The sequence below is a fragment of the Bombina bombina genome, chromosome 3, assembly GCF_027579735.1.
Source record: "Bombina bombina isolate aBomBom1 chromosome 3, aBomBom1.pri, whole genome shotgun sequence".
Lineage (NCBI taxonomy): Eukaryota > Metazoa > Chordata > Amphibia > Anura > Bombinatoridae > Bombina > Bombina bombina.
In genome coordinates, this window is record NC_069501.1 from 550944989 (window position 1) to 550969932 (window position 24944).

At 41.5% G+C, this 24944-nt stretch overlaps 1 protein-coding gene across 1 annotated transcript; it reads left to right on the forward strand.

Annotated features, from left to right (window-relative positions):
- The first annotated feature begins 1530 nt into the window (after positions 1-1530).
- TMEM35B (transmembrane protein 35B) lies at positions 1531-23705 on the forward strand. Its single transcript, XM_053707070.1, has 3 exons — positions 1531-1700; positions 12085-12265; positions 22140-23705. Exons 1-3 carry the CDS (start codon positions 1590-1592, stop codon positions 22268-22270), a joined length of 423 nt encoding a protein of 140 aa, XP_053563045.1. The 5' UTR covers positions 1531-1589; the 3' UTR covers positions 22271-23705.
- The last annotated feature ends 1239 nt before the right edge of the window (positions 23706-24944 follow it).

Below are 24944 nucleotides of genomic sequence, written 5' to 3' on the forward strand. Positions count from 1 at the left end.
CATTACTGCTTTTTCAAATCAAGATAACATGAGAACAAAGAAAAATTGATAATAGGAGTAAATTAGAAAGTTGCTTAAATTGCATGCTCTATCTGAATCATGAAAGAAAAAATTTGGGGTTAGTATCTTTTTAAGCCTTATATGTTATATTGTTATATTTTCTTTTTATGATTTGGATAGAACATACCATTTTAATCAACTTTCCAATTTACTTCCTAGTATCAAATTTCTTCATTATCTTGTTATCCTTTGCTGAAGTGTCCATCTAGCTGCCAGTAGTGCATTGATGTTCCATCAAGTTAGCCAATCACAAGAGACAAATGTGTGGCAGGTAGGCACCAATAAGCAGGCAGCTCCCGCTAGTGTATGATATGTGCTTATTCTTTGTCAACAAGGGATACCAAGAGAGAATGAAGCCACATTTGAAAATAGAAGTGAATTTAAAAGTGTCTTAAAATAACATATTCTATCTGATCATTTAAGTTTAAAGGGACAGTCTAGGCCAAAAAAAACTTTCATGTTTCAGATAGAGCGTGTAATTTTAAACAATTTTCAATTTACTTTTATCAACAATTTTGCTTTGTTCTCTTGGTATTCTTAGTTGAAAGCTTAACCTAGGAGGTTCATATGCTAATTTCTTAGACCCTTGAAGGCCACCTCTTTTCAGAATGCAGTTTAACAGTTTTTCACCACTAGAGGGTGTTAGTTCATGTATTTCATATAGAAAACACTGTGCTCGTGCATGTGAAGTTATCTGGGAGCAGGCACTGATTGTCTAAACTGCAAGTCTGTCAAAATAACTGAAATAAAGGGGCAGTTTGCACAGGCTTAGATACAAGATAATCACAGAGGTTAAAAGTATATTAATATAACTGTGTTGGTTATTTAAAACTGGGGAATGGGTAATAAAGGGATTATCTATCTTTTAAAACAACAAAAATTCTGGTGTAGACTGTCCCTTTAATTTTGACTTTCTTATCCATTTAAGTTTCCAAAAACGTCAGTGTATTTCATATGTAAAAATACATATATTTTACTTTTTCTGAAGTTCTTTGTTCGAGATATGTGTGTATATGTCATGTGTGTGTGTGTGTGTAGTGTAATATGGATATATTTATATTCATTCACACCATATATATACATATAGACTCAGTGTGCAACATTTGCTAGTGATGATAACTTGTTTTACAGTATCATTTACTTGATTTTAATAACTTATGTAATAATTAGAATCACATATTTTGAGTTATCTGGACAACCAGTACACTACAATTTATATTTTATTTTTATGTAACCGAGCTGTGTGTCTAATAAAAAAAACCTCATTACTATTGAATGCTGTTACACCATATTTTCAGAATATGACACAATTTGTAATTGTACCCACAAAAAGTATCTTTTCTTTAGCTTTAGGTATAAAATGAGAAAAAACTTAAACGTTGGGTCAGGGAGGAGACAACTACAGGAGGAGCCTAAGAAATAAGGGGCTGTCCCTATAATCCCTCCTCTGTACACTGTAGATTTTTTTTTAGCCATAGAGAGAGAGAGGACAGTGCCTCTGAGAGCGAGAAGAATAGACCAAAGCAGTTATGGCTTTTAGCATATTTACTATTTTAAGACTCATCCTGGGCCTCTTTTTCGCCGTTACCGGGGCAGTAAAACTGACTGATCAGATATCTGCTGATGTTTACAAACAGATGGTAAGGTTGACCGAGCGAGGAGGGGGTAGTATTAACCCCTTGTGTACATAAGTGGGGCGCGGAGGCTGGGATGAGTGCAGCCCATTCTGGAGTAAAGGGTTTTATTGTTTATGACTCTTGCTGAAAGGGAGATGCATAAATAAATGTGTACCTTGTATGTGCGTCTAATTTTTAACTATGTTACAGCATATGGCAAGATATCTTATTATGCTGCATATCTAAATGCCCTTTGCATATGCATTGATATCTGACATACTAGAGAGAACAATGTAAATAAATGTACATCTTTGCATGTAGTTCTTCATTCTTTTAGAGTTAGTCCTGTAGTAAATGAATTCTTTAGCTTTTTTCTTCTTGTTAAAAACCGCCCACCCAAAGTGCAGTTTACAGAAAAAAAAATCTGCAACCTGGGGCTGTATTTTGAAACCATGGAATGTAACTAAACAACAAACTAGCATAGCATTTTTTTTGTATCAGTACAAAGTTTAGGCGCTTAAAACTGTCCCCACCCACTAGAAGAAGCTGAGGGAGCCAGGAACAGACGAGCTGTAACCCTTTCAGATACAAATGTACTTTGTGGCAGTGTCCTTTTGTGACTATAGAAGATGCCACTTTGTAGCCCCTACACATAAAGTATCAAAACAGGGCTTAGAGCTTTTTCCTAACAATATATGAAGCTGCTTTACTGCTAAAAACCGAGTGAGTATTTTTTTTTTTCTTCCCCAGGGCTTTGACCTCTTACAAAAGTGCTTGTTCATATCTGGGTTACAACAGGTGACAAACTGCATATCAAGGGTGCTGGGGACTGTTCCAGCATTGTTTTACCCCCTTCTCCCTCCTTTACCTGTGTACTTGAATAGACTAGAGCCCAGAACCTGTAACAAGTTTTAACCTTGCAATTTTGGAGGTGTTACAGTAATCTATAAGGTACATAGCATCCCCTAGAACTGTCACTGCTCTTGTCCTTATTGCTGGAGGCTTCAAACCCAGGTATACCTACAAGTGACAGTACACTAAATGTTTAATAGTCATTGTAATCCTGTAACACACACACATATATATATATATATATATATATATATATATATATATATATATATATATATATATATATATATATATATATATATATATATAAATAAAAATCTGTCAACTGCCTTCTCTTTTTGTAGCAACCCAGTCTCTAATATATAGTACAATCCCTGCTAAGGAATAATAATAATAGACCTTCATGATCCTCATACCAGTGGAAAGAACAGGCCCAGCCCAAAGATGTGGACACAGAACATTTCACTTTTCATGTTTTGTGTTTTACAATAATATTTGTGTGCACACCTACAAAACAGTAACTATTAAAGGGACAGTGAACCCATTTTTTTTCTTTTGTGATTCAGACAGAGCATGACATTTTAAGCAACTTTCTAATTTACTCCTATTATCAATTTTTTTTTATTCTCTTGGTATCTTTATTTGAAATGCAAGAATGTAAGTTTAGATGCCGGCCCATTTTTGGTGAACAACCTGGGTTGTCCTTGCTGATTGGTGGATAAATTCATCCACCAATTAAAAGGTGCTGTCCAGAGTACTGAACAAAAAAAACCCTTAGATGCCTTCTTTTTCAAATAAAGATAGCAAGAGAACGAAGAAAAAATTATAATAGGAGTAAATTAGAAAGTTGCTTAAAATTGCATGCTCTATCTGAATCATTGCAAGATTGCTTTTTGTGTCACAGTAATTAAATACTGTGTTTTTTTCTGTACTAAAGACATGAATCTGGTTTGGAAGTAAAAGCTGGAGCTTAAAGTGGCAGAAATCTCTTACAAAACTAAATTGCAACTATTATGCATATGAAAAGGCACTTTTCAAAATATGTTAAAGAATCTAAATATTTTTGAAAAACAAAGTGAAACTGGTCCTTAAAGAGACACTAAGCTTTATACATTTTTTTTTTGTCCAATGATCCTAACAGCTAGTTTTACACCATGTTGAATTCCCCGTTCTGTTCTGAACCTCAGGTCTGTGTCAAATTGTTTCCCCCCAAATTAAGATTTTAATAGGGCAAGTGTTAAATCCAAACAGATACCTTACAACCCACACCATAGGTTTAACAGAGTGTGCATCTGCTGCACTGCATATATTCTTGGTCAATAAAGTATTGCTGTCAAATATTAGGCTTAGTGTCCCTTTTAAGGCCTGATTGCTCGCTGGCTGATGAGATCTCTATTGGGTTTACATGAATTAGTTACTTGCAGAGAGAACCCTGTATGCTACAAGCATGTATAGGTAACGGACATTAAATAAATAACTGTTATGGCTTCCAAACTTTGATAGACTTTGGTTAATAGAATGTGAAAAATAGATGTATCCTTCAGTATATAATTTTATACATAACACCTATAGAGAAATTCCTGGACATTGATTGAACCTTGATATCTACCTAATTGTTAAAATGTCTCTGTGGATATAATTCCTTAACTCCTATTTCCCTGTTTTGTTAAAGGGACAGTCAAGTCCAAAAAAAACTTTCATGATTTAAATAGGGCATGCAATTTTAAACAACTTCCCAATTTACTTTTATCACCAATTTTGCTTTGTTCTCTTGGTATTCTTAGTTGAAAGCTAAAACTAGGAGGTTCATATGCTAATTTCTTAGACCTTGAAGAATGCCTCTAATCTGAATGCATTTTGACCACTAGAGGGCATTAGTTCACATGTTTCATATAGATAACATTGAGTTCATGCACGTAAAGTGACCTAGGACTGAGCACTGATTGGCTAAACTGCATGTCTATCAAAAGAACTGAAATAAGGGTGCAGTCGGCAGAAGCTTAGATACAAGATAATTACAGAGGTAAAAAGTATATTAATATAACTGTTGGTTGTGCAAAACTGGGGAACGGGTAATAAAGGGATTATCTTTCTTTTTAAACAACAAAAATTCTGGTGTTGACTGTCCCTTTAAAGAGCAAACATTAAAATAAAAGTACAAATTATTTTTACTATGTGTAATTAAATGGTCAGTGTAGAAAATCAGTCTGAAGTTTATGCCCTTTTCTCCCATGGCATACAATATGGAATTGTTGTTAATGTCTATCTAGAGATAGCTATACATATTGCTTTGTGGAGTAATTAAGGTTTTATAGAAGGGACAGAAACATCTTTTGCCGTTTCCCTAAATATTACCTCTAAACCCTAACTCTTAAAGGGACATCGTAGATTTTTTTCAGCATCTGCGACACAGCCCCCTTGTGTTTCTCCTCTTACCTTTCTAACCAGATCTTTAGTGTAACCTCTGGCACATCCTCTGACCCTTCACCACTTTCTGTTGGGGTACCACGAGGCTCTGTCCTTGGTCCCCTTCTCTTCTCAATTTATACATCATCCTTAGGTTCCTTAATACAGTCCCACGGGTTTCAATACCATTTGTACGCTGATGATATCCAAATCTATATATTTGCACCAGATCTATCCCCCCTAATTACTAACTTGTGTCACTAACTGTCTTTCTAATATTTCATCCTGGATGTCCTCCAACTACCTTAGGCCAAATCTCTCATTCTGAACTCCTTATATTCCCCTCTTCTTCCAAAACAATTTTCCAAACCTGTATTTCCAATGTGTTGGGTCACAATTGACTCCGTTCTTTCTTTCACATCCTACATCCAGTCTTTGGCCAATTCCTGCCGCTTCTAGATTAAAAACATCTCTAAACTTTGCCACCTCCTCACACAAAACACACCTAAGACTTTAATCCACTCTCATCATTTCCCACCTTGACTACTGCAACTCTATCCTCTCCGGCCTCCCTAGCTGCCGTCTATCTCCCTTACAATCCATAAAAAAAATGCCTCTGCAAGCATAATCCTTACACTTCGTGCCTCATCTGCTGCACCTCTCTGCCAGATCCTTTCACTGGCTTCCTCCCTCTAACCTCCAGAATAGAACACAAAATCCTGACTCTAACTTTTAAAGCTCTCAATAACACTGCTCCACCCTATATCTCTGACCTAGGCTCCAGATACTCGCCCTCCCCTGTTCCCTTTGCTCTGCTCATGACCTCCTCTCTTCCTCTCTCTTGTTACCTCCTCACTGGACCCTATTTTATGGAACTCTCTGCATCGCTCCATAAGATTCCCATAGTTTTTCAACTTTAGAGTGCTCCTTAAAGCATGTAAGCCTACGAGCCTAGCTGCTTTGTAGATTACCCTTATGAGACCTGATTTACAGCAGTGAAACTCTTTGCAGGGCCCTCTCTCCCTTTGTCTCCCATAATTGTTACTTTGCATATTGGATCCATGTTTTTAGTACCGCAGAATCTGTTGGCGCTCTACAAATAACATGATGATAATAATAATAAAGTGTGCAATTGTCTCATCTTTGATGTGTTCCCAGTGCTTAATTTTACCTGTTGGAATGTATTAGGTTGTTTATACATATTTTACATTTATTTTGCCATTTGAAATAGATGCTTTTAGTTGTTGAAACTGCCACCTATACTGAAAATGTAAATACCTCAGTATTTACTATAGAAAAGCTGTAAGATATAAACAAGAGGCAGCAGCCTAAATCAACCTCTGTGTGAATAGATGTAATTTCATGCATAAACTGCTTGGCATGTTGATATAAAGGAATCCTGGAGAGAAGCCGATGGATGTGTTCCATAGCACTATCTAATGGTTAAAATGTGAGCTAGATTACACATACTATTTTTATTTATTTTTTCATATCCAGTACCCTGCCTTTTACTCAGGTCAGATCATGCTACTCGCTTCTCTCCTTTAGAAGGATATGAAACAGTACTCTTAGTAAAAAGAAATATGTTAAATCAAAGCAAACATAATAGAAACGAAACAATAAAACAGCAAACATAGATTTGGATCTAGAGATATAGAGCGCAGAAAAACACCATCTAAGTCAGTGTAGTATTATAGTAAAACAAAATTATCTTTATTACAAAAAAAATGCACTCACATTAATTACCCTCAAACATGAGGTATGATTACAGCGATTCATAGGCGTCCCTCTCGGCAAAACTGCTACTACCTTTTTTTAGTGCTGGTCCAATCTCCGTATCAAACGTTCATCCAGCTAGGACCCGGTCCAATGTAGTGTCAAAAGTTCAGCTGGTACACTTGTGAGTAAAAGTTAAGGCTGTGACACACTGCAAGTGATGCGGCGCGAGGCGAAGCAGCTGCTTCGCTCCGCATCGCTTCTGAAGTTCAAATATTTCATCTCTGAGCGCTCAGCTACGCGTCCTGACGCAGCAGAGTGCTCAGAGATGAAAAGGCAGGACACACTGAGCGCACACAGCTGCATGTACACGCTGCGCGTCGCTCCGCTTGCAGTGTGTCACAGCCTTTATACACTACCGCTGCCTAGCGTGTCCACCAAAGCCGGCTTGTAGACACTCTGGTCTCACATGATAGTGTAAGAATCAAAGCGTCACAATAGTAGGCGTAGCCTGACAGGTTTCGCAGGGCTCCTTTCCGCTTCTTTAGAGCCTCTATTGTGACGCTTTGATTCCTACGCTATCGTGTGAGACCAGCGTGTCTGCAAGCTGGCTTTGGTGGACACGCTAGGCAGCGGTAGTGTATTACTTTTACTCACGAGTGTACCCGCTGGAGTTTTGGCACTACATTGGACCGGGTCTTAGCCGAACGTTTTATACAGAGAGTGGACCAGCACTAAAAAGTGACTAGCAGTTTTGCCGAGAGGGGCACCTGTGAATCGCTGTAATCGTACCTCATATGTTTGAGGGTAATTAATGTGAGTGCAATTTTATTGTAATAAAGTTACTTTTGTTTTACAATAATACTACACTTAGACTTCCTGTGAGTGCTATTGAGCACCCAGGGCTGAGCATGTTGCAGGGTCATAGGATTTGTGTCCAGTCTGAGAGTTCAGTCCCCTTCTATTTTTTGTATATGTCTAGGGTGATTACATAAGCCTGTGTACCCTTCCCTTGTTCCCAGTTTGTTTGAGAGCTTGCATTGTTTGGCTGGTTTAGGGACCAGGTTTTGGGAGAGACCTTGACGTGGTGCATGGGCTTGTCCATTCGGCCAGATGCGGTAACTAACTCTTCTAGTTTTGCTTTTAATCTTACTTAGAGGGTAAACAGGGCAGAGAGAGAGATTGGAGAGGAAAAGTAAAAGTGCAGAAGAGGGTAGAGTTAAGAGACAATGGAGGAAAAAAAGAGTGAAGAGATATGAGATAGGGGAAAGAAAGATTGTAAAGAGAAGATATGGCCTGAGAGAGAAGTGAGAGGGGGTATAAAGAGAGATTGAACAGCGGAGGGAGTCGAGAAAGATAGTTTAGAGCAAAAAGGGATATATATTTCTATCTCTATCATCTCTATTATCTCTATCATCTCTATTATCTCTATCATCTCTATCTCTATCTCTATCTCTATCTCTATCATCTCTATCTCTATCATCTCTATCTCTATCATCTCTATCTCTATCATCTCTATCTCTATCATCTCTATCTCTATCATCTCTATCTCTATCATCTCTATCTCTATCTCTATCATCTCTATCTCTATCATCTCTATCATCTCTATCATCTCTATCTCTATCATCTCTATCTCTATCATCTCTATCTCTATCATCTCTATCTCTATCATCTCTATCTCTATCATCTCTATCATCTCTATCTCTATCATCTCTATCTCTATCATCTCTATCTCTACCCTCCCTTCCAGACTGGCAGCATTCTCAGTGTTCAACAGCTTCCTTTCTTTTCAATGGCATGGCGAGTCCACGAATCCATTCAATTACTAGTCGGAATTTAACTCCTGGCCACCAGGTAGAGGCAAAGAACACCCCAGCAAAGCTGTTAAGTATCACTCCCACTTCCCATAAACCCCCAGTCATTTTTTGCCTGTGTACATCGTAGGTGGACGTGCAAAATGATGGTGTCTGAAGAAAATCAAGACTTAATCCTTTAATGGATACTTTTCCCTGCAAGCAAGGATTGGGGCAATGCTGTGTCCATGTAATCATCTTTAGTAAGAGTAATGGTGGCTATTAGCTGTTGGATGTCAGTGAGGTAGTCCTTACTTTAAATACAACAATTATGCTAACCCCTATATAGAAAGCCAGGGTTGGTTACTCTGCTTTTTCTTTTATCTTCAGGTCCCTGTCAGCGGTCGGATGAAGCTAAGAGACCTGGAGCTGCTGTGACTGCTCCACAGCAGAAGACTTTGGAGGGCAAGTCCTTTCATATGCTTTTTCATAGGATCATATTGTGGAGGAAGGACAGGGATATGCAGGGACCTAGTGGGACTCTCTCTTTCTCCTCTATTATCTCTATCATCAGATTTGGGATATACCTGTATGTGGCGGAGCAGCTTCCTGGGTTTACCAACCAGGACAAAGATTTTCGCTCCTGTAGCCTTATGATGGGTCAGAAGAAAGACCCAGGCTTTATGATGACCCTGCACGTTGAACCCTCACATAACAAGCGGGCACAATGCATTATTAAGGACAGTATTCCCTTATTTAACTTTTGAAGTGTTTTTGGCCTTTTGCCTTTTGGTGGGATTGTTCGCACACTAAGAGTTTATGGCGCAGTTAGGGCCTTTACCAGAGTGGGCCCTTTTTCATCTTAGTTTACTCCTCCCCCTAGGTAGCGATCGCGACAGTAAGACTGTCTCGTGTTTTCTACTGCGTGTATAGGTCGGACCCGTATTGCCGTCTTGCATGTTATTTGGCAGAGTTCCGAATTTGTCCGGCTCCTACATTTGGGAGGTGAGTACTTGAGTGTCTGCCTATGAGTGGTGTCTCTTTGTCTCGCTCGGCCGCACTCTCTTTATTATAGGTTTTACGGTCCACACATGCATGCTTAGTACTGGTATTTTAAGAGCATACCTGTTACAGTCTAACATTGCACTTTAAGGACTAGTGCATCAGACTGCATGGAGGTATAGATTTTGTTACGGGCATTTTCACTTCTGGAATGTTTGCCTATTGTCAGGGAGTCAACAGACAACTTTCTTAGGGGGTTTTGTTTCAACTATCAGGGAGGAATGCAGAGTTCCTTAGCAATGAGGTTATCGTTTCTCCCAGGGGGTGGTATTTCTATGATAGCCTTCAGGTGTGGGGCTCCGGAGGCTTTGGTAATTCTAATTGCTTCAGGTTGGCTTCTCAAACTTTGGTTTGCAGAACTGAACAATGTTGTCCTCCATTTTGAGAAAGGACCTTCTACTTCTAGGTCTTTTTCTATGCCCAATTTTGGATCTCTAAGCTGAATGAATAGAGTTTGAACGCCTAGTTTTGTCTAACTAATGGTTCTTTGGCATAGGGTGTGATTATCTTGTATTTTGTCGTTTTCTCCAGGAAGGTCTGGAGAAGAGTTTTGCCAGCCAGTTCTCTGAAGGGTCAGATTTCTGTTCTTTCTCTTCTGTTATATATTCGTGTGACAGACGTTCGGTTCTTGTTTAGTTCCTGGTCAGAATCAGGCCTGTGTTAAATCTTGTTCTTAAAATTTGCAGTAGGCTCCGTTTGAGTCTGTGTTCAGTTGTTTTGTTGGCTTTCTTCTGCCCTTCTTGTGGAGAAGTCTAGCTACTACTATTGGGTTCTAATAAGAATGAGTTAGGCTGTCTAGTAGTAATTTCTATTTTTGCTGCATTCACCCCGTTTGGGGGGCTGCTGTGTGTCAAACAGTTTTTGAAGCAAGGAGTTTGAGATGTTGCATATCTATTTTTCATATCTTACCCAGGTGGACGTATGGAGCCACGTCCTCTTCTCTTTAATTTTGGTTCTGGAGTGTCTGTTGGTCGGCCTAGGTGTTAGCTGGTCAATAACCTCCTGAAAGGATTTTGGCTCATCAGTCTGGACTGTTTCCTCTTCCTGACCCTTTATAGACAAGGCTTCTGTGGAACAAATTGGCGAGGCGGCCACTTATTTTTTTTTTAATAATTTCTCTTTGCTGTTTGTTTTTTTTTTTTGGCCTCAGCTGAGGCTTCATTTGGAGGAAAGGTTCTTCAAGCGGTGGTGCCTTCTGTTTAGGTCCACCTGTCTTGTTCTCCATCCCTTCCATTCTGTGTCCTCTAGCTTGGCTATTGGTTCCCACTAGTAATTGAATAGATTTGTGGACTCTCCATGCCATTGGAAAGAAAACAACAGTTATGCTTACCTGATTATTTTCTTTCCTGGCATGAAGAGTCCACGCCCCGCCCTTATTTTAGTTAAGACGGCTTTGTCATTTCTGAAACCTTAGGCACCTCTATACCCTTTGTGTTCTCTTCTCTTTCCATTTTCCTTTGGCTGAATGACTGGGGGTTTATGGGAAGTGGAAGTGATACTCAACAGCTTTGCTGGGGTGTTCTTTGCCTTCATCTGGTGGCCAGGAGTTGAATTCCCACTAGTAATTGAATGGATTTGTGGACTCTCCATGCCAGGAAATATAAGAATTTATCCGGTATGCATACATTTTGATATTTCAAACTGCTATGAACTTAGTTTTGTTAATTTTATTACTGTATGTAGCATTATTTTAATTTATGATATACAATAAAAACAATATTACAAAATGTTTCACAATGGCTAAACATATGCAAAGAGGAGGTGAAGTAGTGGGTGTGGTGTGGGCAAGATCAGAAGTGGCGTAACATTTTATCCTGGCCAGTAGTTTAGCACTTGAAATGTTGAGCCGTATGTGTATATATTACTATTAATGTTGTGTTTTTTTTGTTTTTTTTTATAGAAACTAAGCATGTCTAAGCCCTTAATGGAGGTTTTGCCCATTTGAATGGGCACATCCTCAAAAATAATGGGTGATGGTATCAGTAAGCTGTACCAGCTATTGCAAAATAAAAACCTTAAAAGGACAGTCTAGTCAAAATTAATTTAGATAGGGCATAAAATTCTAAACCACTTTCCATTTTTCTTTTTAATCAAATTTCCTTTGTTCTCTTGGTATTCTTTGATGAAAGCTAAACCTAGGTAGGCTCCTATACTAAACTTTAAAGAAAGCCTCTTGGTGCATTTTGACCGGTTTTCACAGCTAGACAGTAACAGTGTTGGTTATGCAAAACTGGGAAATAAGTTATGAAGGGATTATCTTTTTAAACAGTTACAATTCTGCAGTAGACTGTCCCTTTTTAAAGAGCATTTTCCTATACATTTAAAACTTGTTAGCAGGTAAAATAGGTAATTTGGGAGCACATTAAGGGGAAACAAACTTTAGAGTAAAATGTCCCTTTTAACCTTTGTGCAGCTGGTTAGTCAGCCAATCATTTGCCATTCTGCCTGTCCCATAGGCTCTAAACAGATGAATTACTGCAATGATTTAATATATTACAGAAATATTTAACTGTTATATGTAGATATTTTGGATACATTTTACAAACTGCTAATAACTTTACACTTCTTCTGTCCCACAGAAACATGAGTTTGTGCTGTTTGCTGATGTCTTCCCCCTCAAAGATTTTGGGGTTAAGCCAGAGCCGGAGGAGTACATGCTTATATGTGGCTGTATAGAGTTGGTGGCAGGGATCCTTCTTGCCTTTGGACCCCAAATCCTGCAAGAGATCAGTAACTTTGTGCTGTGCATTGTAATGATTGGTAAGAATGACAATACTTATTTCTTTTTTAAAACATCCTTTGTTTTAAAATGCAACTGATTCAATACCAAAACAATAGAATTGCATAATAAAAACGTAATTTAATAACACTTATTTTTTTTTTTCTGGTGAATTTGACATTTCTTCCATTTCCCTGCCCCCTGTATCATGTGACAGCCTTCAGAGAATCACTGACTCCATTTATACTCTAAACTCTTGAACATGCGCAGTAGACGCTGGTGCCTCAAAGTGTGCATCTAAAATTACTGCGCACACTTTGGTATTAGAAATAAATTGGGGGGGCGGTGCTAGCCACTGAGAGGACTAGTCGCATGGGTGCTGAGCTCCTGACTTAAACTAACGAATACAGCCAAATTTGGTGCTAATTAATAGTTTTAAAAAGTCTATTTAGCTGGTATTACTGAAAGTGTTTGCGGTACCCCAGTGGGGAGACCTGCCATCCCTGCAACATCTACCCCAAAGACTCCTGAGAGAAGGCTAACTGTGGTGCTGGGAGCGGGGCCGCCTGCAGCGGCAGAAAGACCAGCCTGACCCCAAACTTTCCAAGCAGTGATAGTGATCTGCCCTGGGCCACCTACTACACACCAAAGCAACCACAGACCTCTCTATAGAACCTGCCTGATCCTGCCGCTACCCCTGAGGAGGTGAACTACTTTTTCCCGTGGCTGCTGTTGCTCTGCTACTCCGGAGGGCCGGGGCTCCGCTCCGGAGTACCTAAATACCGCAGACCGACAACCCTCACCTGCTAACAGAAACCGCCAACCATCCACGCTCCGGAGGGCCGGGGATCCGCTCCGGAGCGCAACGCAGCTGATGCCCGCTGTCCCTGAGAGACAGCCTATCCCGGCATATCCAGAGGCCTCCGGGATTCTGGCAGGGTGATCGCAGTAGGACACTTACCTTCTTCCACCACTCCCTGTACAGTGCCCGGTCCCAGGATCTCAGTCGAGTCGGTTGTCTCTGATAGATCAAGGGACCTGTTTTTGCCGATACCTGCCGCTGCACACTACAAGAGAAAAGGCGCGAACATCCGCCATTTTGGGCCTTGGGACCCTCTGTCTCCCCGCAAGTTTCGGAGCGACGACTACCCAGAGAGGAGGGGATTCCCTCTGACCCTGCATCGGACACCGGCTCTCTCCCACAGACCGGGTAAGACTTTCTCAGTCTCTCTGGCCCCACTAACCCTTACTCCTGGCAACGGTCCTTATCACAAGACCCTGACTGGCCACTTAGCAAGGTTGATAAGTTCCTCCCTATGATGCAGTGTTGGGGGCATTTGAAAATCTGTTATTAGAATTAGACTGTGTCCCTCTCCGAATTTTCACACCTAACTCCCTGCTTCATTGCTCTAAGTTCTGCAGAGGACAAATATTTTATGGGGCACACTTAAAGAATATCCTACAGGCCTTTTGCCCAATACAATCACTTGTTGGTGAACCTCCAAGCCACTGAGATTTCCAGATTATCCATAACTGTCTCTACTGGGGACTACCTGAAAAGCTACATAACATAAGTATTGATCTAGGGCCTCTTCACAGTGCTACTTTATACTAAAGGCTCCAGGTCTAAATCTCTACTCTGCTATTGGTGTAAGCTTTCACACTCAACCAAGAGAGGCCTGTGCTGTCTACCCTGTCATTAGGTAGCTGCAGAGGTCTTAAACCCACAACAAAAGGAGAGACTAACAGAGACTATCCTGTTTGCTAGAGATGTATGCATAGCTCAATCTCATAACAGTCACTTGTCTTTACTGCAGCTGCTGCGTCAGCGTTACTGTCTTCGAGCATTAGGCACGAAGTGTAGTGTTATGTTTATTTGCTACTTGTTCCCTGTCTAACTACAATTACTTCCTCTCAACAGCATTGAATATCCTAGCCAGATATTCTACAGGTATTGTTCTATATTAACACTGTTGTCAACCTAACATATCCAGCGTGTTCTTAAGGGGCCCACTGTAACTGCATAACTGTTATCAGTCTAACCGCCTTTATTTCCTGACAGGCTCCCACCACTGTTGCCTTACTTATTACAGCTGCCTTATTACTGTCTCTGAGACCGTGACCCCTCAAGACTCACCCTTTCCGGCCTAGCTTGTCTAGGCTGGTCACTTCCCCTTTTCCCTTCCTTAGAGTCGTATCCCTTATCCCTGAGTCGAGAGGGGGCCCTGGTGGCCAGGAGATAGCTCACCCTGCCATCCTAATTCTAACCATTTCTCCTTACTGAGATGTACTCCAAAGATATGTAGGTTACTTTTCCATGCCAAGGCCCCAGTCAGTCGGAGAACTGCTGACCATTATAGTGTTGTCACGTGCCCGCAATATTTACTGAAAACCCATGCAGGTCAACAAAATGCCTCAATCATTGAAAAGGAAACAGAAACCCTTGAATACTCCCAAACGTACAGTGGTGGATCATTTCAGCAACCCCCACTCCAGATCTCAGCCTGCCTCAGATGAAGAACTTTCAGATGCTAGTAGCTCAGCTGAGACCACCGGTGAGTCTACTTTGGCCCAGACCGTGCGACGGTCACTGCGTACTGAAAAGGAGGTTAATAACAACCTTATGGACTCTATCACAGCACTCCTGGCCTCACATCATGACTCTCTATCTAAGAAATTTGAAAAGAGCCACGCGGACCTAAAGCGCGACATAGCCTCCATAGGTGAGCGCACAGACATAATAGAGCGCAAACAGGAGGATCTGATGATAGACCACTCCAACCTCCTAGGGTACTCTCAATGCTTAGCCGAGCAAATTACGGATCTTGAAGTCAAATTAGCAGATCTAGAAGATCGCACCCGACGCAACAACATCCGGGTGAAGGGTATCCCCGAGACTGTCTCCCCACAGGACCTAGAAAAATACCTCCGAGAGAGGTTTACTGCGATATTAGGTCCAGAAGAAGGTCAAGAGATGTTGATTGATCGGGCGCACAGAGTGCTGAGACCCAGATTCGGTGAAGGTGATAAGCCTCGGGATGTCATAGTCCGCTTACACTATTACACCTTCAGAGACAAACTCCTCCGAGCCCTAGCAGGGGGCAGAACCCTCCCGAACCCATACTCTGAGGTACAGGTCTACCAAGATCTCTCACCACACACCCTCCAGTTGCGACGCCATTACCAACCCTATACCAGACTGCTGAGGGATAAAGCCATCAAATACCGTTGGGGGTTCCCCGTCAAGTTACATATCACCAAAGAAGGCCATCAATACACAGTCTCCTCTACACAACAGGGTAGAGAACTCTTACAAAAATGGGATCTTTTACCGCCGGATCCGCCTGACTCTCAGATACCTAAGGATCCAAACAGGGGATTGAGGGCCTCGGCCCCAGAGTGGCGGCCTCTCCCTCAAAGAGTGGGAAACCCCCAGAAGAAACCACCACAGTACGTTGAAAAGCTCGCGCCCCCTGGCAGTGCCACTACAGCTCCAGGCACAACATGACTTCTCATCTCCCAACACCCCACACTAAACATGGGGTAATGAGGCCCCCTGCTCTCCCTTTGGGCACCAGGTGTGCCTTTTGGGATTTGCTTCATTTCTGTTTCCTAAAGGACCTTGCATGAATGTTTTCAGTCCCTTCTGTTCTGAGGTTCCATCTAATCTTCTTCCCCTCCCCTTTTAATATTTGTTCTCTTATCATCACAGGGGGATACACAAGTGTTAATACGTTCTAACATTGTTCTTATGATTATAGCATGTATGTTTATATTACATAGAGTCGAGAGACTTGTTTGTAGAATAGATTAGTCACCACAGTTAGCCTTAAGGGCGGCTACTCCGCCAGTTTCCTGGATTTAGGGATTCACCTTGACTGTACAAATGCTTCCTCAGGTAACTATGGTACACCATTTTCAGATAATGTTCCGTTGTAATGTCCCCGAGTCTGTACCGTGAGAATAGTTACCATATTACTAATGCTGGTTGTCAGTGAATGCCCTCTTTGGTAGAGAACTGTGCTATAAGAATAGTCTATTTAATACTTTCGCTAATACTATTGTCTGTTCTAGTTGATACCTAATAAGTTTATGTCAATGCTCAATTTCTTATGCTATGTTTACCCTAGCTGAGACGTGTTAATGCTTTGTTCATGTTAAGCTGTGTATTTGCCATGTACGACCTACCGCACACCATATGCGAAATGATACACAGGGCCCTACCCAGAGAACCCTCCTCTTAAGGGCCACCTGACACATGCCACAGAATGACTGACTGGGGCCAGGCTCTGCATGCTGGCCTCCCCCCCACCTTGATAGTTGTGATCTCTTACACTTTTTTGTAAGAGCACTCATAGCTATAGTGTAGTATACACATCGAATTATTTCCTGACAGTTTTTAACAACCTTAACTTCTTACTTGAGAGTAGACAGCCTTACCTCTCCCTCCTTTGTTTCCCCCCCTCCTTGCCCCCACAGACAAACTTCCCGCTAGGCTCACTCAACTAGTGACTTAGAGTCTCTTAACCCAATGGCACCCACAACTATAGCCACTCTCAATGCCCAGGGCTTAAACTCCCCCACTAAACGTAGCCTTTTATCTAACTATCTCAACGCCCACAAATTGCATATAGTATTCCTCCAGGAGACCCATTGGGACTCCAAATCCAAGCCATTCCGTAGCCCGATACACTACCCCATATGCGAAACCGCTTCCTTCTCTGAGAAAAAGAGAGGGGTAGCAATATTGATACACAGAGATATCTGTTGCAGTGTGGAATACGTAGATCGTGACCCGGAGGGTAGATATTTAATCTTAATCTGCACACTGAACGGAATCCTCTATACCCTAGTCTCTCTTTACGCCCCAAACGCCAAACAGATCCCTTTTTTGAGACAGTTTCTAGGGAGACTGGGAGAAGTCAAGAGGGGACACCTACTGATAGGGGGCGACCTCAATTTGGTCTGGGATCCTGCCCTAGATAAAAAAACTCCAAAAGCTTGCCCCCCTGACCGAAACCTTAACACCCAGTCAAATGCGCTGCGCAAACTAATGTACCAACATGGCCTGTATGACATCTGGCGCTGCCTTGCACCGACAGAAAGAGACTACACCCATTTCTCCAAGCCCCATAACTCCTACTCCAGGATAGACTACCTCTTGTGTGATTCCTGGACCTTGGATCAATTCTGTGCCCCACGTATTAGACCATGCCCCTGGTCAGACCATGACCTTGTCAGTGCTGGGTGCTCCATCTTGCGCCCCCCGGACTCCAGGCCCTCTTGGAAGCTACCTGACCATCTCTTGTCAGAGGGGGAAATCCCTCAGCTAGTGGAGACAATCTCGGATTTCCTGAGACATAATGACACGGGTGACACGACCCAGGGAATCCTGTGGGCCGCATTCAAAGCCTACCTTAGGGGCCATTTTATAAAAAAAAGCGCATCATTAAAGGCTAAAAACAAGGTTTCCCTTGCTAAGCTCTATGCGGAACTGAGACAGGCAGAATTGACTAACAAGTATTCTCCCACTATGGGCGACCGAGTTGGCGCTATCAGGGAGGAAATTGCCAAGAGAGAGCAACTACGAGTCCAGGCAACCTTACTTCGACTCAGACAGGTGTATTTTTACAAGGGGAACAAGGCAGACAGATTGTTGGCCCGTAAACTCAGGGATCGTGCGGTCCAGGCCAGAATCCCCATGATTTCTTCGGCGACTGGCGTAGTCCACTCGCCTAGAAGCATAGGGAAGGCTTTTGCTGACTACTATGCTTCCTTATATGACCTTGATAGCAATTCCTCGGGATCCAGAGACTGCAGAATAGCTGCTCAGCAGTTCTTGGCAAAGTTGAACCTCCCCTCCCTAACAGAAGACTCAGCCGAGGATCTAACTGCCCCATTCACTTTAGAGGAAATCAAAACAGCCATATTGACCTTGAAGCCCCACAAGGCTCCAGGTCCAGATGGGTTCACGGGCCTCTTTTATCGTTCCCTTACCCACGTACTGTCTCCTATCCTACTCCATCTTTTCGGTGAGGTTAGAGAAGAGGGAGCTTTCCTTCCTGAGTTCTTGGAGGCTAATATCTTGACTATACCCAAGGAGGGGAAGGACCCAACGCTCTGCGAGAGCTATCGGCCCATCTCCCTCATTAATGTAGATGTGAAAATCTATGCCAAGGTCCTTGCGACTAGGCTTGGAAAACACTTGCCCTCTTTGGTCCATCTGGACCAGGTGGGATTCATTCAAGGAAGGCAAGGCACAGATAACACCCGTAGACTACTGAACATATTTGTGGAAACAGCTGATATGGGACTACCCCTCCTCACCCTGTCCATGGACGCAGAGAAAGCGTTTGACAGGGTGAGGTGGGATTACATGTTTTACACTTTAGAACGTTTTGGGATCCCTGCGACGTTTCGCACAGCTGTTGCCGCTCTCTACGCTTCCCCGACGGCTGTTATTAAGGGAATGGGCTTCTGCTCCCCTAAAATTGCGATCAGGAACGGAACCAGACAGGGGTGCCCCCTGTCTCCGCTCCTCTTCGCGCTGGTGATGGAACCTCTGGCGGAGGCAATCAGAGAAAGTCCTGAGGTCCAGGGCCTACAGATACACGACACACTTCAGAAATTGGCACTCTTTGCCGATGATCTCACTCTCTTCCTCACCAACCCAGTAGAATCACTCCCCTATCTCTTTGAGATTATTGACGCCTTTAGTAACATTTCGAATTATAAGGTCAATGTGTCTAAAACAGAGGCCTACATGATTCACATCGAGCATTCGGAGCAGAGACGCCTTAGGCGACTCTACTCGTTTAGGTGGTCAACAAATGGGATCAGACACTTAGGTGTCTTTTTGTCACATGACAAAAATACGGTATTGCAGGAGAACTACAGTGTTCTTCTAAGGGAGACTGAGACGAGACTGAAATCTAGAAAATATGAGGAAATCTCCTGGATGGGCAGAATTTCTGCTCTGAAGATGATGATCCTCCCTAAATTAACCTACCTTATGCGGTGTATCCCCATCTCGGTCCCGGAAAAGACATTACGTGGCTTCCAGACTGCATTCAATGCATATGTTTGGAACAATAAGCGCCCAAGGGTGGCTGCGGCCACGCTTCAGGTTCCTATAGACAGAGGTGGGCTGGGAATACCCAACGTCCAACTATACCACCATGCGGCGATGATCTCGCACGTCTCAGCGTGGGGACCTGCCCTGCCTCCTACCAGATGGCGGGAGCTGGAGCAGGCTTCTCTCCCTGCCTATGTCGACCTCTCTGATCTCCTGTGGGTTCCACCACACTTGACTGCACAGATACCGATCTCCAACCTTCTCATCAAAGAATGTCAATCGGTTTGGTTCCGCCTCAGACACCACCAATTGATAGCCCCACACCCTTCGCCCATTCACCCTCTCATGTCGCTCCTTCAGGGGCTACCAAATATTCGACTTGCCCCCTGGAAAGCCCTAGAGGTCACCTCCTTGAGCGACTTCTACCTGAATGAGAAACTTCTCATGCCGCAAGACATGCTGTCTAAATTCGCTATTCCCAGATCCCTCGAGTTTGACTTTATGAGACTGAGATCCCTGATGAAAGCCTGGGGTTTCTTAGTTGACAAACTCAGAGCTCCTACCATCTGGGAGATGAGATGGAGGGCAAACCTCCAGCTGAGCAAACCTCTCACAGCCCATTATCGATCCCTAATGGGTCCTCCCACACTGGTGAAAACCAGGCATATGACCTCCTGGGAGGCTGAGTTGAGACTCACTTTTTCGACACTTGACTGGACTAAGGAGATACAGTTGACTAAATCAGCACTTCATTGTGCTACAATGTATGAACTTTATTTCAAGATCATCTCCAGGTGGCACTTAGTGCCGACCAAACTCCGGGCCCTGTACCCTGAGTACTCACCCTTATGTTGGAGAGGGTGTGGAGAGACGGGTACCCCGCTCCATGTGTGGTGGTCATGTAGCAAACTCCGACCTCTTTGGTCGAAAACCTGTGAGGTCTGCAAGGCTCTAGAACTCCCGACCCCGGACACTCCAGGCCTGGCCCTGTTACATCTGGGAGTTAAAAAACTACCGAGACACAAGAGATACCTGTTAGTCTACATACTGACATCAGTCAAGATGTTAATCGCCAGGAATTGGAAGAAACAACAGCCCCCAAGATGGCAGGCAGTTGTCGACTACCTGCAGTACGTTAAATCAATGGAAGACTATGTCTTCCGGACTAGGAAACAGTCGGATATCTTTCCCCTAATCTGGGAACCTTGGGAGACTTACCTAAAGCCAACTACACGATGTCCCCTGTCTCCTCAGACCTAGCGACCTCCCTGTGACTACTTGGACTGCCCCTCCCTAGAGGAAGCGCCCCACCGTGTAGGGTTTGAGGTGCCCCTCATTGCTCTGCCCCTCCCCCCTTCCACTTTCTGAAGCCGCTACCTCCCTCCGATACCTCCCCCCCCTCCCTGTAAAGAGAGGTAGATGCCTACCCCTCCCAGTATTACTTTCAAGTGTACATATTTTATATGTTCTATACCTTATCTCCCCTCACTGTCAGGCTCAATATGTATGGCATAAATGGCCATACTATACCTAAAATTCCTAAGAAAAAAAGGCAAAATTCTCTCTATGACAGACCAATACATAACTCCTGAAACGTACGAATACACAGCTCATGAATGATCTCATTATAGTCCTCTCCACTGAGTTAGGTAACACGATTCTCTTTTTTATGTTAATGAACCCTTGACTGTTAAAATGTAATCTGTTATCAATTTTGCCGAGCATAATTGTCTTGTTATGTGGTTCTGTATTCTTTTCACTAATAAAAACTTACTTATTAAAGAAATAAATTGGAAATATTTTTAAAAATGTGTATTCTACCTGAAATATGAAATAATTTTTTTTAGATTTTAGTATTCTTTTAATTGTTGAATACCCCCCCCCCCCCCCACACACACACACACACTGCTGACAAAGAATGGATAATATAAATAACTGTACATTAACCTAAATGTAAAAATACTGCAGTGTGTTTTAAAGAAAATCTTGATGATATTTTTCAGGATCCATTACTGCTCATTATCTGAGATGTTGTATAACATCTCAGGGCAGCAATTCCCATACTAGTCACCCAACACTGATAACAGACTGTATTTTAATGAAAATACCACCTGTTTCTAAAGCAAGGAAGCAATAGGTTTGAGGAAGTGGTTATAATTATAAATAAATACAAAAATGATAAACCGGACCATTAGTCTATGTCTCTTGGGTGGGGGATTGCTATATAAGATACAAGCAAGTTTTACATCACGTAAGGCCTTTCTGTTTACATAAGTTTTGTTTCTATGATTGCCGAAATTTCAAAAGAACAATAGATTCTAGCCCAACCTGTCTTGGCAATATGTGTCCAGATTAATAAAGTTTCAGCAAATCATATCCCTAGCCTTGCAGCCCCTCTCTAACATAAGTCCACATCAGACTGCAAGGCCCTGCATGCCCTCTGTCAGCCAATTATCTATATCTGAGCTCAGGTCTGTTCTCTGAAGAGCAATGTGTGCGCCTTCTCTTTACAATGGAAATGAGGAGAGTGCAAGGCCTGACTGCCAATCAGGCCAAGATTTGTACGATTTATATGGTGTGTAGAGGAAGGGCATCAAGAGTGAGGTCACCATAATCTACTTGTCCCTAGGGCTAAAAGAAGAAAGCATGTCCTTCCTCCACCACTGCATGTTCTGGGCTACGTGCTGTGCACTATTATAAAGTAATATCATGCATAAAGCTTTGTTATTTATCTTAGGTCAGGGTGCAAATGTAACTCCTCAAATTCACTTGATTCAGGTATTTTACTATTATTTTTTTTGCATACCAGTTTCTCATCCTGTATTATCTGCTGCTTATAGGTGCCATCTACAGTCTTCTGGTGCTGAAGGAACCGCTTGCCCATTGTGCTCCAGCTACGGTGTGCTTAGGACTTCTTTTTCTCATCAGCATCCGGGGACGCGGCAGAAAAATCAAATCTAAGGGGGAATGAAGAGACACAGTTGTTAACTGACCAATCATTATATGGACTCCTTTAAAACTGATTGAGGGGCTTTTGTTTATAGCTTTTGGGGAACAAATCAGGGTTAAAGGAGCAATGCTCCAATGCTACCAACACTTGTTTTCAGCTCAGTGCATTTCCACTCCATTACTGTCTTTAAAGGGACATTAAACTCTAAATTTTTCTTGCATGATTATAATAGAGAATACAATTTGAAAAAAGTTTCCAATTTACTTCTATTTTAAATTTGCTTTATTCTCATTTGTTAGAGATATCTAGAGAACATGTCTAGGGCACTACATGACAGGAAATAGTACTGCCATCTAGTGCCCTTGCTAATGTATGACTGGTGCAATATAGTGCTGACGTATAGACACATGCATACACCTGAACTTGCCTTCCTGCATTTTTAACAAAGGATAACGAAAAACAAAGAAAATTTGATAATGGAAGTCAATTGGAAAGTTGTTTTAAATTCTATGATCTATCTGATTGATGAAAGAAAATGTTGGGTTTTATGTCCTGTTAATTATGTTTAACACCTTTAGGGTTGGTTAAACAGTTGCATGCAAGCAATAGTGCTTTAATAAAATTCTCACTCTCATTGGATTATTTTGTTGCACTTTTTAGATCTTTTTTTAATTCTTCAAAAATTTCATAACAGATATTAAGGCTAGGGATATCGCCCTTTTTCTGATATCTATAAATTGACCCTTTGTACTGGATTACATTTTCAGCTTCGTTCTACCAACCTCATCCTTTTTGTCATATTCAACTTAAGAATATCTGTCTTTCCTTTTTGTACAGAGTATAATGTGTTTTTTGTGGCTTTACTGTACATGCTGCCTGTTTAAGTAAATAAGACCTCTGATATTCCAGTAATAAAACTGGATATTCACTTTACATTTCAGAATTGATGATTATGATGACCGACAACCAATAGGGTAATTTACTTTGCCCATTAATCTCTATAAGCTGCATGATTACTTGGTTTATATTGGTTTCCTGGAAATTATATAATATGAATTTTAAGGGACATGTAAGTAATGCATTACATTTTATGCATCACTTCCATTGTAGAATGAAAAAGTTTTAGCACGTTACTGGTTTAAAACAGGTCATTACAAATATACTAAAATGTTTGCTTTTTTGAGATGGTGCCATGTATCTGTGTAGCCAATAAGAGGCTGTATTGAATGTGCACAGTACTGCACAACTTGGTCATAAAAGGAGAGCATGAAAAGACCATCATTTATGCAATTCTAAGAGCTATGCATCACTGTTTGTTTAAGTAATGGATCTAATACATTAAACATATCTGTTCCATGTTTATTTAGGTCCTATGTCTGTCTATATTATCTTATAAGAAATTTGTATTCACAATATTTTCTTATTTTACAGTATTAAATTTTCTGGTAAATATTAATTTGTCTCTGCCCTTTTTTATTTAGTCTGGTAACATTTACTGTGTTTGTAATCAGGGCCACCCTTAGCATTGGAGGGGCCCATAGCACCCTTATTCCCCATCCTCTCTATGAACCCCTGTATAACCCACCCCTGTCCCAAAATTCAGTGTTAAATACATATATACTGTATGTATGTATGTATGTATGTATGTATGTATGTATGTATGTATGTATGTATGTATGTATGTATGTATGTATGTATGTATGTATGTATGTATGTGTATATATATATATATATATATATATATATATATATATATATATATATATATATATATATATATATATATATATATATATATATATATATATATATATATATATAATTGAAGATTGGAGTAGCCGTGTTAGTCCAGTAGATAGATGCTCAAAAAACAAAGTATGCAGTGATACCCTTCCTCTGGTCTGAAGCAGATTTCCGAATCTTTCGCTGGGAGCCCAATGTAATGTGATGTGCTGCTTGCACTTAAGAAGATTATGAATTGTCCTGAAGAAGGCCTCTAGATGGGCCGGAACGTCGACATTCTTTGATGTGAAACTGATGTTGTAAATAAAGATTGCATATATATATATATATATATAATCTATCTATATCCCTCAGTTTACGCCGGGGTTAGGTTCCAGAAGGAATGGTTGTAAATCGAAACCGTTGTAAATTGAAACCCAGTTTATAATGTAAGTCAATGGGAAGTGAGGGAGATAGGTTCCAGGCCCCTCTCGAAATTGTCATAAGTAACACCTAATACATTATTTTTAAAGCTTTGAAATTTAGACTTTAAATGCTGAACAGCATTATAAACCTAATAAAATAATCACACAACACAGACTTCATTTGCATTTTTCTGCAAACAGTTCTTTCTATGCATTCCAATCTGGACTGATTTATAGACGGGAAGATCTTGTTCCTTTGAAATCTGCTCGTTAGCTCAGGTCTGGTTAAACTGATTGATTTCAGCTTGCTTGGCTTCCGATCAGTCAATAGATCAGTCAATAGAATGCGAGCTCAATCTGATTGGCTGATCGGATAAGCCAATCGGATTGATCTTGAATCTGATTGGCTGATTCCATCAGCCAATCAAAATTTTCCTACCTTAATTCCGATTGGCTGATAGAATCCTATCAGCCAATCGGAATTTGAGGGACGCCATCTTGGATGACGTCCCTTAAAGGAACCTTCATTCGTCGTCTAGTCGTCGGAA

Coding starts and splice junctions, on each gene's coding strand:
- TMEM35B (XM_053707070.1), top strand. CDS start 1,590: ATGGCTTTTAGCATATTTACTATTTTAAGACTCATCCTGGGCCTCTTT. Junction 1,701..12,084: donor CTGATGTTTACAAACAGATG/GTAAGGTTGACC, acceptor TCTGTCCCACAG/AAACATGAGTTTGTGCTGTT. Junction 12,266..22,139: donor GCTGTGCATTGTAATGATTG/GTAAGAATGACA, acceptor TGCTGCTTATAG/GTGCCATCTACAGTCTTCTG.